This window comes from Pomacea canaliculata, linkage group LG14 (assembly GCF_003073045.1).
Source record: "Pomacea canaliculata isolate SZHN2017 linkage group LG14, ASM307304v1, whole genome shotgun sequence".
NCBI lineage: Eukaryota > Metazoa > Mollusca > Gastropoda > Architaenioglossa > Ampullariidae > Pomacea > Pomacea canaliculata.
The window spans coordinates 14259058-14270888 of record NC_037603.1 but is presented as its reverse complement, the minus strand read 5'-3'; the positions used below and the strand labels follow the sequence as shown (position 1 = coordinate 14270888).

At 37.1% G+C, this 11831-nt stretch overlaps 1 protein-coding gene across 1 annotated transcript; it reads left to right on the top strand.

Annotated features, from left to right (window-relative positions):
• Window positions 1-3576: 3576 nt before the first annotated feature.
• LOC112555413 (H/ACA ribonucleoprotein complex subunit 4-like) lies at window positions 3577-11372 on the top strand. The gene is made up of 14 exons (XM_025223795.1): window positions 3577-3682; window positions 4119-4162; window positions 4511-4597; window positions 4998-5089; window positions 5285-5534; window positions 5805-5931; window positions 6219-6349; window positions 6726-6869; window positions 7224-7344; window positions 7462-7580; window positions 9178-9293; window positions 9441-9525; window positions 10007-10138; window positions 10794-11372. Exons 1-14 carry the CDS (start codon window positions 3667-3669, stop codon window positions 10854-10856), a joined length of 1527 nt encoding a protein of 508 aa, XP_025079580.1. The 5' UTR covers window positions 3577-3666; the 3' UTR covers window positions 10857-11372.
• Window positions 11373-11831: the final 459 nt, after the last annotated feature.

Here is an 11831-nt window from a genome sequence, read left to right as displayed (position 1 = left end):
AAGACAGTAGATTATTATTGCTATCACCAAACTTGAAATGACAAAGAAAATTTGTACTGCGTGCGCAAACTTCAATGAGCAGAACACTGAAACATTCTCAAAGGTATGTGAATTTAATTCCTAAATTACTAACCAGACCTTGAGACATGCCGTTCTTTTATATTTTGCACGGAGATCAGTTTGGTGTTAGTCTTTGAAAAGTCCGTTTCAATCTGCAACTAACGATACGTCTCTCCGAGCACTTTTCTAGCTACCGGCAATGTTCGTGTGCTCATTAATGTTCAACACACACATACACACAGTCCGTGTACCGTCTTATTCGCTACCGGCAATGTTCGTGTGCTCATTAATGTTCAACACACACATCGTGTACCGTCTTATTCTCCCTCTAATGTAGACGGTGGAAATAAACAATGGGGTGGTACGACCTTTCCTCTCTCTCTCTCTGCAGGTAAACTCAAAAGGCAAAAGTCTTACTATGCGTTGTCGGCGTCAGCGGACAATCAAATCGTCTGGTGTTCTCGACACTCCACACACACTTTACGTCCGCCTCTCTTCACTGCTCACAGCCGTCTGCTTTCTTCCAAAAATTTTTTCACTTGCGTCTCTATCAAATTACGTCATTTTTTTGCGTCATAAAATGACGTCGGGTTCTGGCGCGAAACCACGACGCAATCAAACACACTCATAAATACAAGGCAAGGGCAACAATCTCTAAGAAAACGAAAGACAGGGGCAACAACCTCCTGTTCCGAACAAACTGGTCCGTGACATATAAATTTATATAATTGCAGTGTAATGTAAATATTGCAGTATATTTATAGATATAGATAAATAAAACCTATTGCAGTATATGTCCAATAAATGAGAAGGGTGCTCAGGCGTGTGCTATTGCTAGAATTACTTTTATGACTTTCTCCCAATAATTTCCATAAATATTTCTGATTTATGTTTCATATTGTCTTAGGATTTATTACCTGAAGGATGTCAGCACCTTATCTGCAAGTATTGTGTGACCAGTGGTGCTAATGATTATTCTGAGGCAATGGAGAAGGAGTCTGCTCTAATACTGTGGAAAAGGTCACTGGAAAAACATAACATGCGGTATACACATGCTCTCAGATGGAGACTCCACTGCCTACTATGGAGCCTTGACTGGAAATGCCTGCAAAGCTCTACAGAAGTATTACAACACTGCCATCAAAAGACACTTAGGAAATCCCGAGGAGATGAGGAGAGCTATCTGGGCACCTCTCCCAAGGGATGAAACATCCTGAAGTTGTTCCAGCTATCATCTTGAAACCCTACCAAGAGAAGAAAGATGAAAAGAGGTGTAGGAAAGCAGATCATGCAGCCATGCCTGCATCCAAGAGGCAGAGACAAGAACACGTGCAGACAAAAATGCAAGCATTTGCCAACCAAGAAAGCCCTGAGGTTGAAACCTATGGTCCTGGTATGCTAGAACTGACTTAATGTTAGCGAAATGGTGATGAAGGCATCAGCTGAAGCTGTGCGTGATACTTATGCAGAATTAGATAATAATGTAGCCAGTGATGATGTAAATGTTTTCAGCAATGTCTCTCTCCGTAATAATGATGATGATGATAATGGAAATGTTTGCAGTAAAGTTGTTTCCCCCCTTGATGTTATGGTTTCATTTGATGGACCATGGCACAAAAGGGATTTTACTTCCAGTCATGGAGTAGGAGTAGTGATAGATGTTGTTACAGGGCTAGTCCTAAATTATACAGGTCTGTCTAAGCACTGCCAGGCTTGTAAAGCTTTTAAAGTTAAAGATATGACTGTTGAGGAGAGAAAAGAATGGGATAAACAGCATAAGGACAGCTGCACACTTAATTATGAAGTGTCATCAAAGGGAATGGAGAAGGAGGCAGCACTCATAATATGGGGCAGATCTTTAGACAAGCACATGTGATATACCAGTATGCTGTCAGATGGTGATTCTACTGCCTACTTAGCATTAACAGCAGCAAAGGTGTATGGCAGCACAAAGATAGAAAAGTTAGAGTGTGTCAATCATTGCCACAAAAGGATGGAAGCAGCTCTTAGGAAGAAGGCAACAGAGGAAAAATTAGGAGGAAGGAAGTATGGAGCCTTAACAACGAATGTCTGCACAAAACTGCAAGAATATTACAGAAATGCAATCAACAAACACCTGGGAGATCCTGAGGAGATGAGGATAGCTATCTACACTGTATGTCTACAGATAAGGAACCACATCATCTGAGATGTCCTGATGGCCCAGATTCTTGGTGCTTCTATAAGAAAGCACTAGCTGCTGGAGAAACCCCAGGAATGAATAAGGAAAACATAGGCGTTCCTCTTTCTTATGAAGTTGCACGTGCCATTTATCCCATTTATGAAAGAATGTCTGACCCTAAACTTTTAAGGAGAATACAGCATGGAAAAACTCAAAATGCAAATGAAGCCTTGAATGCAACCATCTGGGCTAGATGTCCAAAGACAAAATTTGTGGGTGCTGCACGTGTGAAATCGGCAGTTGCATCAGCTGTATCCATTTTTAATGAAGGCTCTGCTCATTTCTCTCATGTGATGAAACATCTTGATATTGTTCCAACAGCAACATGTTCCAACAGTAGACATGTAAAAAGTACAAGCTAAAGATATTATAAGAGTTTGAACTGCACCTATTGTCCTGATATGACTGAAACCGAGACGCAATTTCTGCTTAAAATACTTAAAGTGCCCCTCCCTTTTTGATTTCACTCTTGATCTCTGATATCAAAATGCTAATTACACTACAAATTGACTCTACAATGCATTGGTAATAAGAAAAGGTTATGCTGTTGATTCAAGTCCTTCACATCTAAGATTGTTCATGCATATTAGTAATGCCTATGCTTGTATCTGCGCATGTTTGGGCTTATATATGATTGTATTGACTACTAACTTGACACGTCTGTGTATGTGCATATGCAAGATGATAATGGTTTGATGGATGTCTGTATTAATACTATTAGGTTTTATATATGAATATTGAATAAACATGTATGAAAAACTCTATATATGTTTGGGTTTTTTTTAAATTAAAGTTTGCCTGAACATTTCAAGGTGGGAGCTGTGTCTAGGATTGTTCTACGCTAGAAACATCTCAATAATAACAGTGGAGCTGAGGTTACCGTCTCACTGGTCTCGGAGGGCATCAAAACACATCTACAGTGACTCTAAAACTTTTTTTTTCCATACTTATTATGTTTGTTTTTCTTTTTAGTATGCGCTTTGAGCCTGCCTATAATGATGTGAAAAAAGAGCTATACAAATTCAACATATTGTAATATTTTCATGCTCCCCTGTTTAACAACACGGAGGAATATCACGTGATACACGGCGTCGACTAACTGTAACGGAAGAGGCCTCATGAATCTCGCACTTATAGTAACGTATACATATAAAGTGTACTTAGTTTCTCGTACCTAAATACTTAACGCTGCAGGTTTTATCCAATTTCAATAATCTTACAGATTTGAGCGGATCAAGGCAGCAAGCGTCACTGACCTTTTCAAGGCATATGTTTCGTGCACTCTGATTGGCTGAAATGCCTCCGACCGGAGAAAATTCTGCATCCGGAAAAATAGGCCGGAAGTAAAACTGAGTTGACTGACACTTGCACGTGGTACAGCGAAAATGGCGTCCCACGAAGGTACGTATACAGTATGTGAATTTACTTTGAAATGACGTTGTTTATTGATGCATAGTACTGTCAGAACATTACAAAACTCATTAATTTAATTTATATGTGTATATGCATAGCTTTGTGCACATGCACAGGAAAAATATTTAAATATTTCAAAAGCACGTGGTATTGCGCGCTCTGTGCCTTGATTTCCTCTATTACACAGCATGTGGTTTAGCGATCTATGCTGTAGCGTAGCTACTTGTCGATAAAAGTAACTATATGACATAATATACACATAAAAATTTCCACGAGCCACCCTTAAAGCTGAATTCGATGACATTTACAACATGTATCATACATCCATCCCTTTATTGCTACCAGCAAACAAGCCGGTTGTGTATTGCTGCTTATATATTTTTAAGTTTTACATATTCATTGTGCACCGTTTTTATATTTCCAGAAAAGAAAAGACGAAAAAGCAAGAGTATGTCGGAAGATGTTGGGGTATGTTTACGAATGTCTTTGTGTATATTTATAGTAATAATAAATTTAAAATTTGTAAAGTATGCTCTTAGTGCTTAATAAGAACTAGAACGAAACATGGACAGCATACGAGGGACAGGAAAACAAATAACATATGAACTATAAAAGAAATAACCGTAGTAAACGAAGAATAAAATCAATAACAGAAAACACAAAGAGGAACCAAATAACAAGAACAAAAGCTGAGAGTAATATGATATTGCAAAACGAAGGGTGTGAAAAAGGACTAGAATTTATGAGCCTTGGATATTCGCCCCTACACTCTTGAAAAAATTGTCCTTATTATTTATTTTTTTATTTTGGTTTCAGGAAATTCAGCTGAAGGAAACCTTCATGCTACAACCATCTGACAAAGCAGTTGCTTTAGACACATCGCAATGGCCACTTCTGCTAAAGGTGCAACATCTGGTTCTTTCACTTTCCTATAAAAAAAAAAAAAGGATTAGCTGGTCTGTGTGAAGGCAAAAATGTTATTTTTAGTTAATTATATAGTTGCAGAAAAAAGTTGGGGAAATGTTTACGTTTTTTATATAGAATTTATCTCCACATTAATTTTGATTTGATTTTTAATTAAGACCTTCAACTTCTTTCTTCATAAATCCATGTGGGATTAAAATATATCTTTTTTTAGGTCTGACCAAAATCTCCTTAAAACTGTGTCATTGATGGTAAATAAGATGTAAATATTGGAACACATTGTACTGCCATTCTAAAGTTTCAGTTATACTACTTTTCATCAATCTAGTTAGCGAGCAATTTGATTTATTTTATGCAATAAAATCAACCTTAATTGCAGAATTTTGACAAACTGAATGTGAAAACAAACCATTACACACCTATTCCATCTGGAAGTTCTCCATTACAACGGGATACCAGTGAATATATCAGGTAAAAAAATCGCAATGATTCAAGTTCCCATAACCTCTACTCTTTTTAGATTTGCTGCAAGGTCTATACATTTTTTTGAAGGAATGTATTCAGAGTTTTTGTGTGTGCAAGGTATAGATTCTCTGGGTTACCATTAAATATCCATATGTGTTAATTAAGCATAGTACTACTGAAGAAGTTTTATCTTCCTTTCAGGAGTGGATTCATTAATCTGGACAAGCCATCAAATCCATCTTCACATGAGGTAGTTGCTTGGATCAAACGTATATTGCGTGTTGAAAAGACTGGCCACAGTGGTACACTAGACCCTAAAGTGACAGGCTGTCTAATAGTTTGTGTTGAGCGAGCCACGCGTCTTGTGAAATCTCAGCAAGGTGCTGGCAAAGAATATGTGTGCATCTTCCGTCTACACAAAGCAGTCGATGATGAAAGAAAAGTAGTTCAGGTATTTTGAACATTTTAATATTTATGCTATAAAAAGAAAATGATTAATTCTTACAAAAGATTTTGTTCAGTTTAGAAATTCTTTGATTCAAAATGTCTTGCTAAATGATTAAAACAACTCTTTTAAAAAAGAGTTTGTCTGTTTTTGCTTGATTACTGTGCTAAACATTTTTTGCGCTGTTTTATCAACACAAATCATTTCTTAAAAAAATCAGTGTCACAGAACTTGGTCACTAATTTGAAGTTTCTAGAAAGTTTTCCTTGTCTGCAGAATCTAGAACAACTCACAGGAGCTTTGTTTCAAAGGCCACCTTTGATCTCTGCTGTAAAACGTCAGTTACGAGTTCGCACTGTGTATGAAGTAAAGCTTTTAGAGTATGACAAAGAAAGAGCCATGGGTAAGGCAATGAGTCTTCATTGTTTTCTCATTTAATATTTTTATCATTGTTTAAGTACTAACATAGCTTATTATGCATATTCAAATATTCTTTTGTTGAATATAATTTTAACATATTGTTTGAGTGAGGCTTAAGTGTCAGATTTCTTAATTAGGGATTTTTTTAAAGGGGGAAAGGTGTAGTGTACATTGCATGAGGAAGATACTAGACATAAACATGATAGTTTAAGGTATATTGCACCAGACATCAATGCTGTATGCTAAGGGTGTGTATCGCGTCTTACTCAGGTATATTCTGGGTGAGCTGTGAAGCTGGCACCTACATCCGTACTATGTGTGTCCACCTTGGGCTGTTTCTTGGTGTTGGAGGACAAATGCAAGAGTTGAGACGTGTGCGCTCTGGCATTCAGTCTGAGAAGGTTTGTTTGCTTCTATAGACAACTAGATGGGTAGTTATTTTTTTTTAATACTCACACCCTTGCTGAAGCTATGCTCTTAGAGTAATAAAGAATCAATCCGATGCATACTGAAGTGCCTGCGTAATCTGAAATCTTACGTTGTAGATTTTCATTGTTCCCGTTGAAATGGGCTCAGGCCTGCTTAGTAAAAAATTAGAATCTAATGTCTAGAGGTCACTTTAAATAAGCTTCCTACAGTGTAACCTAAATTGCTGGTGGTTGCCTAAAATGTTGTTGTCCTTATAAGCAGGATTATTTTGAGATAGTACTATGAATTAAGTGATTTTCATGTTTGTATTTCTTTGCACATTTACAATCACTATTTTGCTTGTTTCAGGATAATATGGTAACCATGCATGACGTGCTTGATGCTCAGTGGGTGTACGACAACCATAAAGATGACTCTTACATTCGTCGTGTGATCAAGCCACTCGAAGCCCTCCTCACTTCACACAAACGCATTATTATGAAAGACACTGCAGTAAGTATATAGGTGTGCATGAGTGAATTCCCATAAAAGTTATAATGGGACTGGTGTTATGCCAACATCCTTGTGTTCTTTGTCATGGAAGTTGTGCTGGTAGAACTTTTGTCAACAAGAAAATGCATTAAAGGTTTAGACTTCAATTCTTTATCACATGCACTTTGTGTGTGGACAGGCACCTTCTTCCAGAACTGAATTAGTTTGCTCTTCAGTCGCTTACAGCATAAAGTTTAGTGTCAAAGGTGAAAATCATGGCTTGTGCCATGCGCAGTGTGTTTTCCAGCTACATATTGACGTGAATCCCTTGGTCTGGGGATACGCTAATTTTTTTTTTTTTTAAATTGCTAACAGGTAAATGCCGTCTGCTATGGAGCTAAAATCATGCTTCCAGGAGTGCTAAGATATGAAGATGGTATTGAGATCAACGATGAAGTGGTCATTGTCACAACAAAGGGGGAAGCTATTGCTCTAGGTAAGGAATGAGCATTGCATGTGCAGTGATAATCAAAAGATTGTTTGTGATGTGTGTGACATCATCTTTAAGAACTTTGTGGCATTTAGAGAAACTGATGTTTTATTATTTGTTTAGGCATTGCCTTGATGACTACAGCAGTAATTGCCACATGCGATCATGGAGCAGTTGCCAAGATCAAGCGAGTTATAATGGAGAGGGACACATACCCACGACGTTGGGGATTGGGTCCTAAGGTAATGCTTGACGGTGCAAAGTTTTATTTGAAATGATGACTTTAAAATAGAGTTAAGGCAGCTACGTAATTCCTGGTTTTTCAGAAATGTTAGGAGCTGTGAACTAATCAGGTGAGTGAGTAAGCAATCATTTCAATAGCTTAGGTTTCGTTTATCGGTACTGTATGCTCACTTTATGTTCCTCTCCCACAACTAAGTCAGCTACTCTGCTTTTGACTGGCAGATACAGTGTTACTGTTGTGGAACATTAAGTTAGAGCTTGGCGTTCAAGGAGGAGTGACCGTTCTGGTTCATCTTTTTTTTGAAAGCCATGTCCTCTGTTTCTGTACCTGAGAGTTGGCCAGGGACTGTTCCAGTGTCTTTGATCATAGTTTTTGGTACAGACAATAAATCTTTGTTTCACTTAAAGATATAAATTCTTACCAACGTTCTGTCAGGTACTTGTGTGTCTTGCACTTCTATTTTATTCTCTTTTAGGATCTGTTTTGTTTGTTTTTAATCCAAAGCTGCTTTGTGAATGAATACTTCAACTGAAAGTTATGCAGCAGTTATATTCAGGCATTTCATGCTTTACAGTTCTGTTGAATATTTTAACGGATTTTTTAGTTGTTTTAGCTGCAACAGATTTGCAGCCCTAACCCAGAAAAGCTAAAGGCAAATGTGCCTGATAGTTAAGAATTTATAATATTGACTGTAGTTAGTCCTTGTTTCATCATTTTGATGAGACTTTGAAAGAGTCAAGAGGGTAGAAAATATGCATGCTACACATTTCTGTCTCCAAAATAGTATTGTTAAGTCACCAGCGTTTTAGCAACTCTTAATACAACCTGAAATTATAATCTTGAACACCACTATAAAGTGCCACTCAGTTTATTTTAAAACTTAATATTAAAAGTGTTTATTACTTTAGGAGTTCTAAGCAGTGATTAAAAATTGATATAATTGTACTGAAGTACAGAAACATTTTCAAAATATATGAGTAGAAGTATGGATGAGACTGGACAAGTCTTTTATTTGAAGCAAGAAAGACGGGTCATTCACTCTATTCCAATTACTACTTTGGAAACACATGCATGAATTTAAACATAGAGAAACAAAACATTCTGTTATAAATAAGAACAGGTAGTTGTCTAAATTGAATCTGTCAAATCGGAGTGGAGAGTGATGTCCCTTCACCTAACTGGCTAGAGGGATTAGCTTTTTATCACTTTTCATCATTTCCTGTTAATCAATTGAACACTTGTGGTTAAAAAAGCTACGTGAACTCTGTATAAAGCTAGTAGATATTTTTTTTTCAAGGTTTGATTTGAGCTTGTTTTGCCTCATCCACAACGAAGTCAGCTACTCTGCTTTTTGCTGTAGCAGATACAGTGTTACTGTTGTGGAATATTGAAGTAGAGCTTGGCGTTCTAGAAGAGGTGACCGTTTTGGCTCACTTATTTTAGATCCCAGGGCTGCTTTTACTGTATCTGAGAGTTGGCATGGGGCTGGTCAGTGTCCCTGGTAATAGTTTTAGATACAGACAAGTAACCGTTTTCGTTAATATTATGGCCAAGAAACATTTTACTCAAGCTAAGTAAAGTGATCTAATTTTCAGGCTTGTCAGGTAAAGCAGATAAAAAGGCTAATGATCGAGAAGGGGCAGCTGACAAAAGATGGCAAGCCAAATGAAAAGACACCTCCAAATTGGCGTGATGCTGTGTATGATGTCAGGTACTTCCTAATTTATTTACACATCTCTAACACTTAAAATTGTATGCAGGTTCATTTATAATAAGCTCAAAATATGAAGTTTGTATCTGGGGTAAACATTTTCTATTTAGCATTTTATTCTTACAAATTTTTTGTTGTATTTCACAGTGCATCTGCAGCAAACGCTACTGCCAACCTTCTTGTAACTATCAAAGCGGAGCCCGACAGTGATGTTCATGGGTCTACTGTGAAGGTAGCACTTTATATTTCTTTTTAATATAAATATCTCGCCCTAGTAATGACTAATAATTTTCATCTAGAGAGTGATTTTTTTTAAAAGATTTTGAAAAGCACAGAGGGTAAAATGTCAGGTTTGATTTAAGTGTTCAGCATGGTGCTGTTTTTCTTAAAGCTCATGCTTTTGGTTCATGCCTCTTTTTGAAATGAAAAAAATAGCCTTCAGGTTGCAGCATTTACACCCACATTTATGGATTGCTTCCCTTGAGTTAGTGCTTTGGCCACATCAGCAGTAAAACATTGCTAATGGATTATTAGCATTCGATAAAAAGTACTGAAAAAAAATGACAATGCATTTCAGGGTTGATAAAAAGATCAATGTAGATAAAATCACTGAATCTAAAAACATTGCTGTTTGTTGGCTGGTGTATATATTATGTGTGTCGTTTGAATTGATCTCAAATGTGATCCAAACATGATATTTCTTTTTTTTAAAGAGAAAAAGAGAGCCAAGCAGCAGTGACAGTGATCATCAGGACAGTGTTCCTGCCACACCGTCAGCACAAGGTGACAGTGAGAAGAAAAAGAAAAAAAAGAAAAAGAAGGAAAAAGAAAGTGAAGATTTGGAAGTAAGTGAAATAACATTATGGCATTTTTACAAACCATACCATACATAATTGTTGAAGTTACTGAATTACTAGTAGCAAATTGGGGAGATCGGTCTTTTATTCTGAGCCAGCAATTAGGGAAGATCATTCACCCCTGTTAGCAAATGCCACAAGGAAAAAGAACGACATGCCGAAGCTGAAATTTGAACCCAGTGCAAATAATGAATGATCAGCTTCTTGTAGCGTTAGCTTGGGAAGTGTGCTCAGTACAAAAGTGAAAAAAAAACAAAAACAAATCTTTTAATAAAGTTTTCTTGACATCTGTAGCACATATTATCATGTTCTGTCATGGACAAATTGGATAAAAAGCATTGTGTTTCTGTCCTAGAGCTTGTTAAAGACTGCATGTCCCACAATTACGTCAGCTACCCTGCTTGGATGTAGCAGATGTAGTGTTGCTCTTGTGGGAAATTAATTAAACTCTTCACTTTGTACTGGCCAGCTATACTAGCTTGCCAGCACCAAGTGAAAGATGTACTTATATTTTGACCACAGGCTACTTGGTGCCTTGAGTCAATTCTAACGTACAGACAGTGTCAATGTTATTACTGCTGACAGCTATAGGGCTACAGTGAATGACTTTTATTACAAGTTGGTATTGCTTTGTGTGTTTCAGAGCTCACCTGAGAAGAAAAAAAAGAAAAAGAAGAAGAAAATGAGAGAAGAGTCTAGCGATTGAATTAAGACTTAATTATATCCAGTGGCAGCTGAAATGTGACAGTGGCCCATTTGTAACAATGTTGGGCATGTGAAGTGAATGGTTTTTTCTGGTTTGCGAATCATGTGTACCTGTGATTGATCTGGCACCCAGTGAGCAGTGCGTTATAGACCCAAGATGTGAAGCTGCCATAACAAAACTTGTTTCATTGGTGTGTGGTGGATTATATCTGAAAAGATCAGTTTTTGTTTTTTAGGAAGTGCGCGTAATTGGCAATTTTGTATGCTGAGTAGCCAAAAGGTTCTAAAGTTACAAATTTGTCAATTGGAAAGCTGCAGTTCCTCCTGGTCAAGGGGAATAAAGGTGTCGTGCAAGGGAAAAAATGCTGGCACAGTTTGTGTAGTCTTCAGAAATATGCTAAGGGGTTACAGACCTATATTTCTACATTTGCATAAAGATCATGAAACATTTGCAATGTTAAAAGAGCAGTTAGATGCTTGGAAATATAAGATTGTAAATAAAACTATACCATTTTCAGTTTTTATTGATAGGCAAAGGCTGGATATAATGCACAGTGCGGTTGTTGGTGTATGTCTGTCAAATCTGTTCCAATCTTGTTTGTGGGTTCCTTATAGAGAGAAAGGAAGATGTGATTCTACCTAGGAATCTTAATTTACAAAAGAAAAAAAAAACTAGTTTTGACAAACATGGATAGTCAAAAATCTGCATTTATTCAGTGGACGAGGAAAGAATTCAAACAAGATGCTCAGCACACACAAATAACCTTGAGGATTATAACAGAACATCTTTGCAGTAAGTCATGAAAGTATGTCACTGCCCTGTATGTCTGGCTTTCTCCAAGATGGTGGTATCACTGATGGATAAAATATTTTCACTGCGTCTCTCTTACTAACATACCTCTTGTAGACAAAAGTGGATCTCTGTCAGAGAAAGGTGAGCTGTAATTTGTTCAGCTTTATCACACTTCGTCCTCCT

Excerpts from the sequence above, each read along its gene's own strand:
- LOC112555413 (XM_025223795.1), top strand. Across the intron at positions 7,345-7,461 it reads GGGGGAAGCTATTGCTCTAG|GCATTGCCTTGATGACTACA; the intron begins GTAAGGAATGAG and ends TTATTTGTTTAG. Across the intron at positions 7,581-9,177 it reads GTTGGGGATTGGGTCCTAAG|GCTTGTCAGGTAAAGCAGAT; the intron begins GTAATGCTTGAC and ends TCTAATTTTCAG.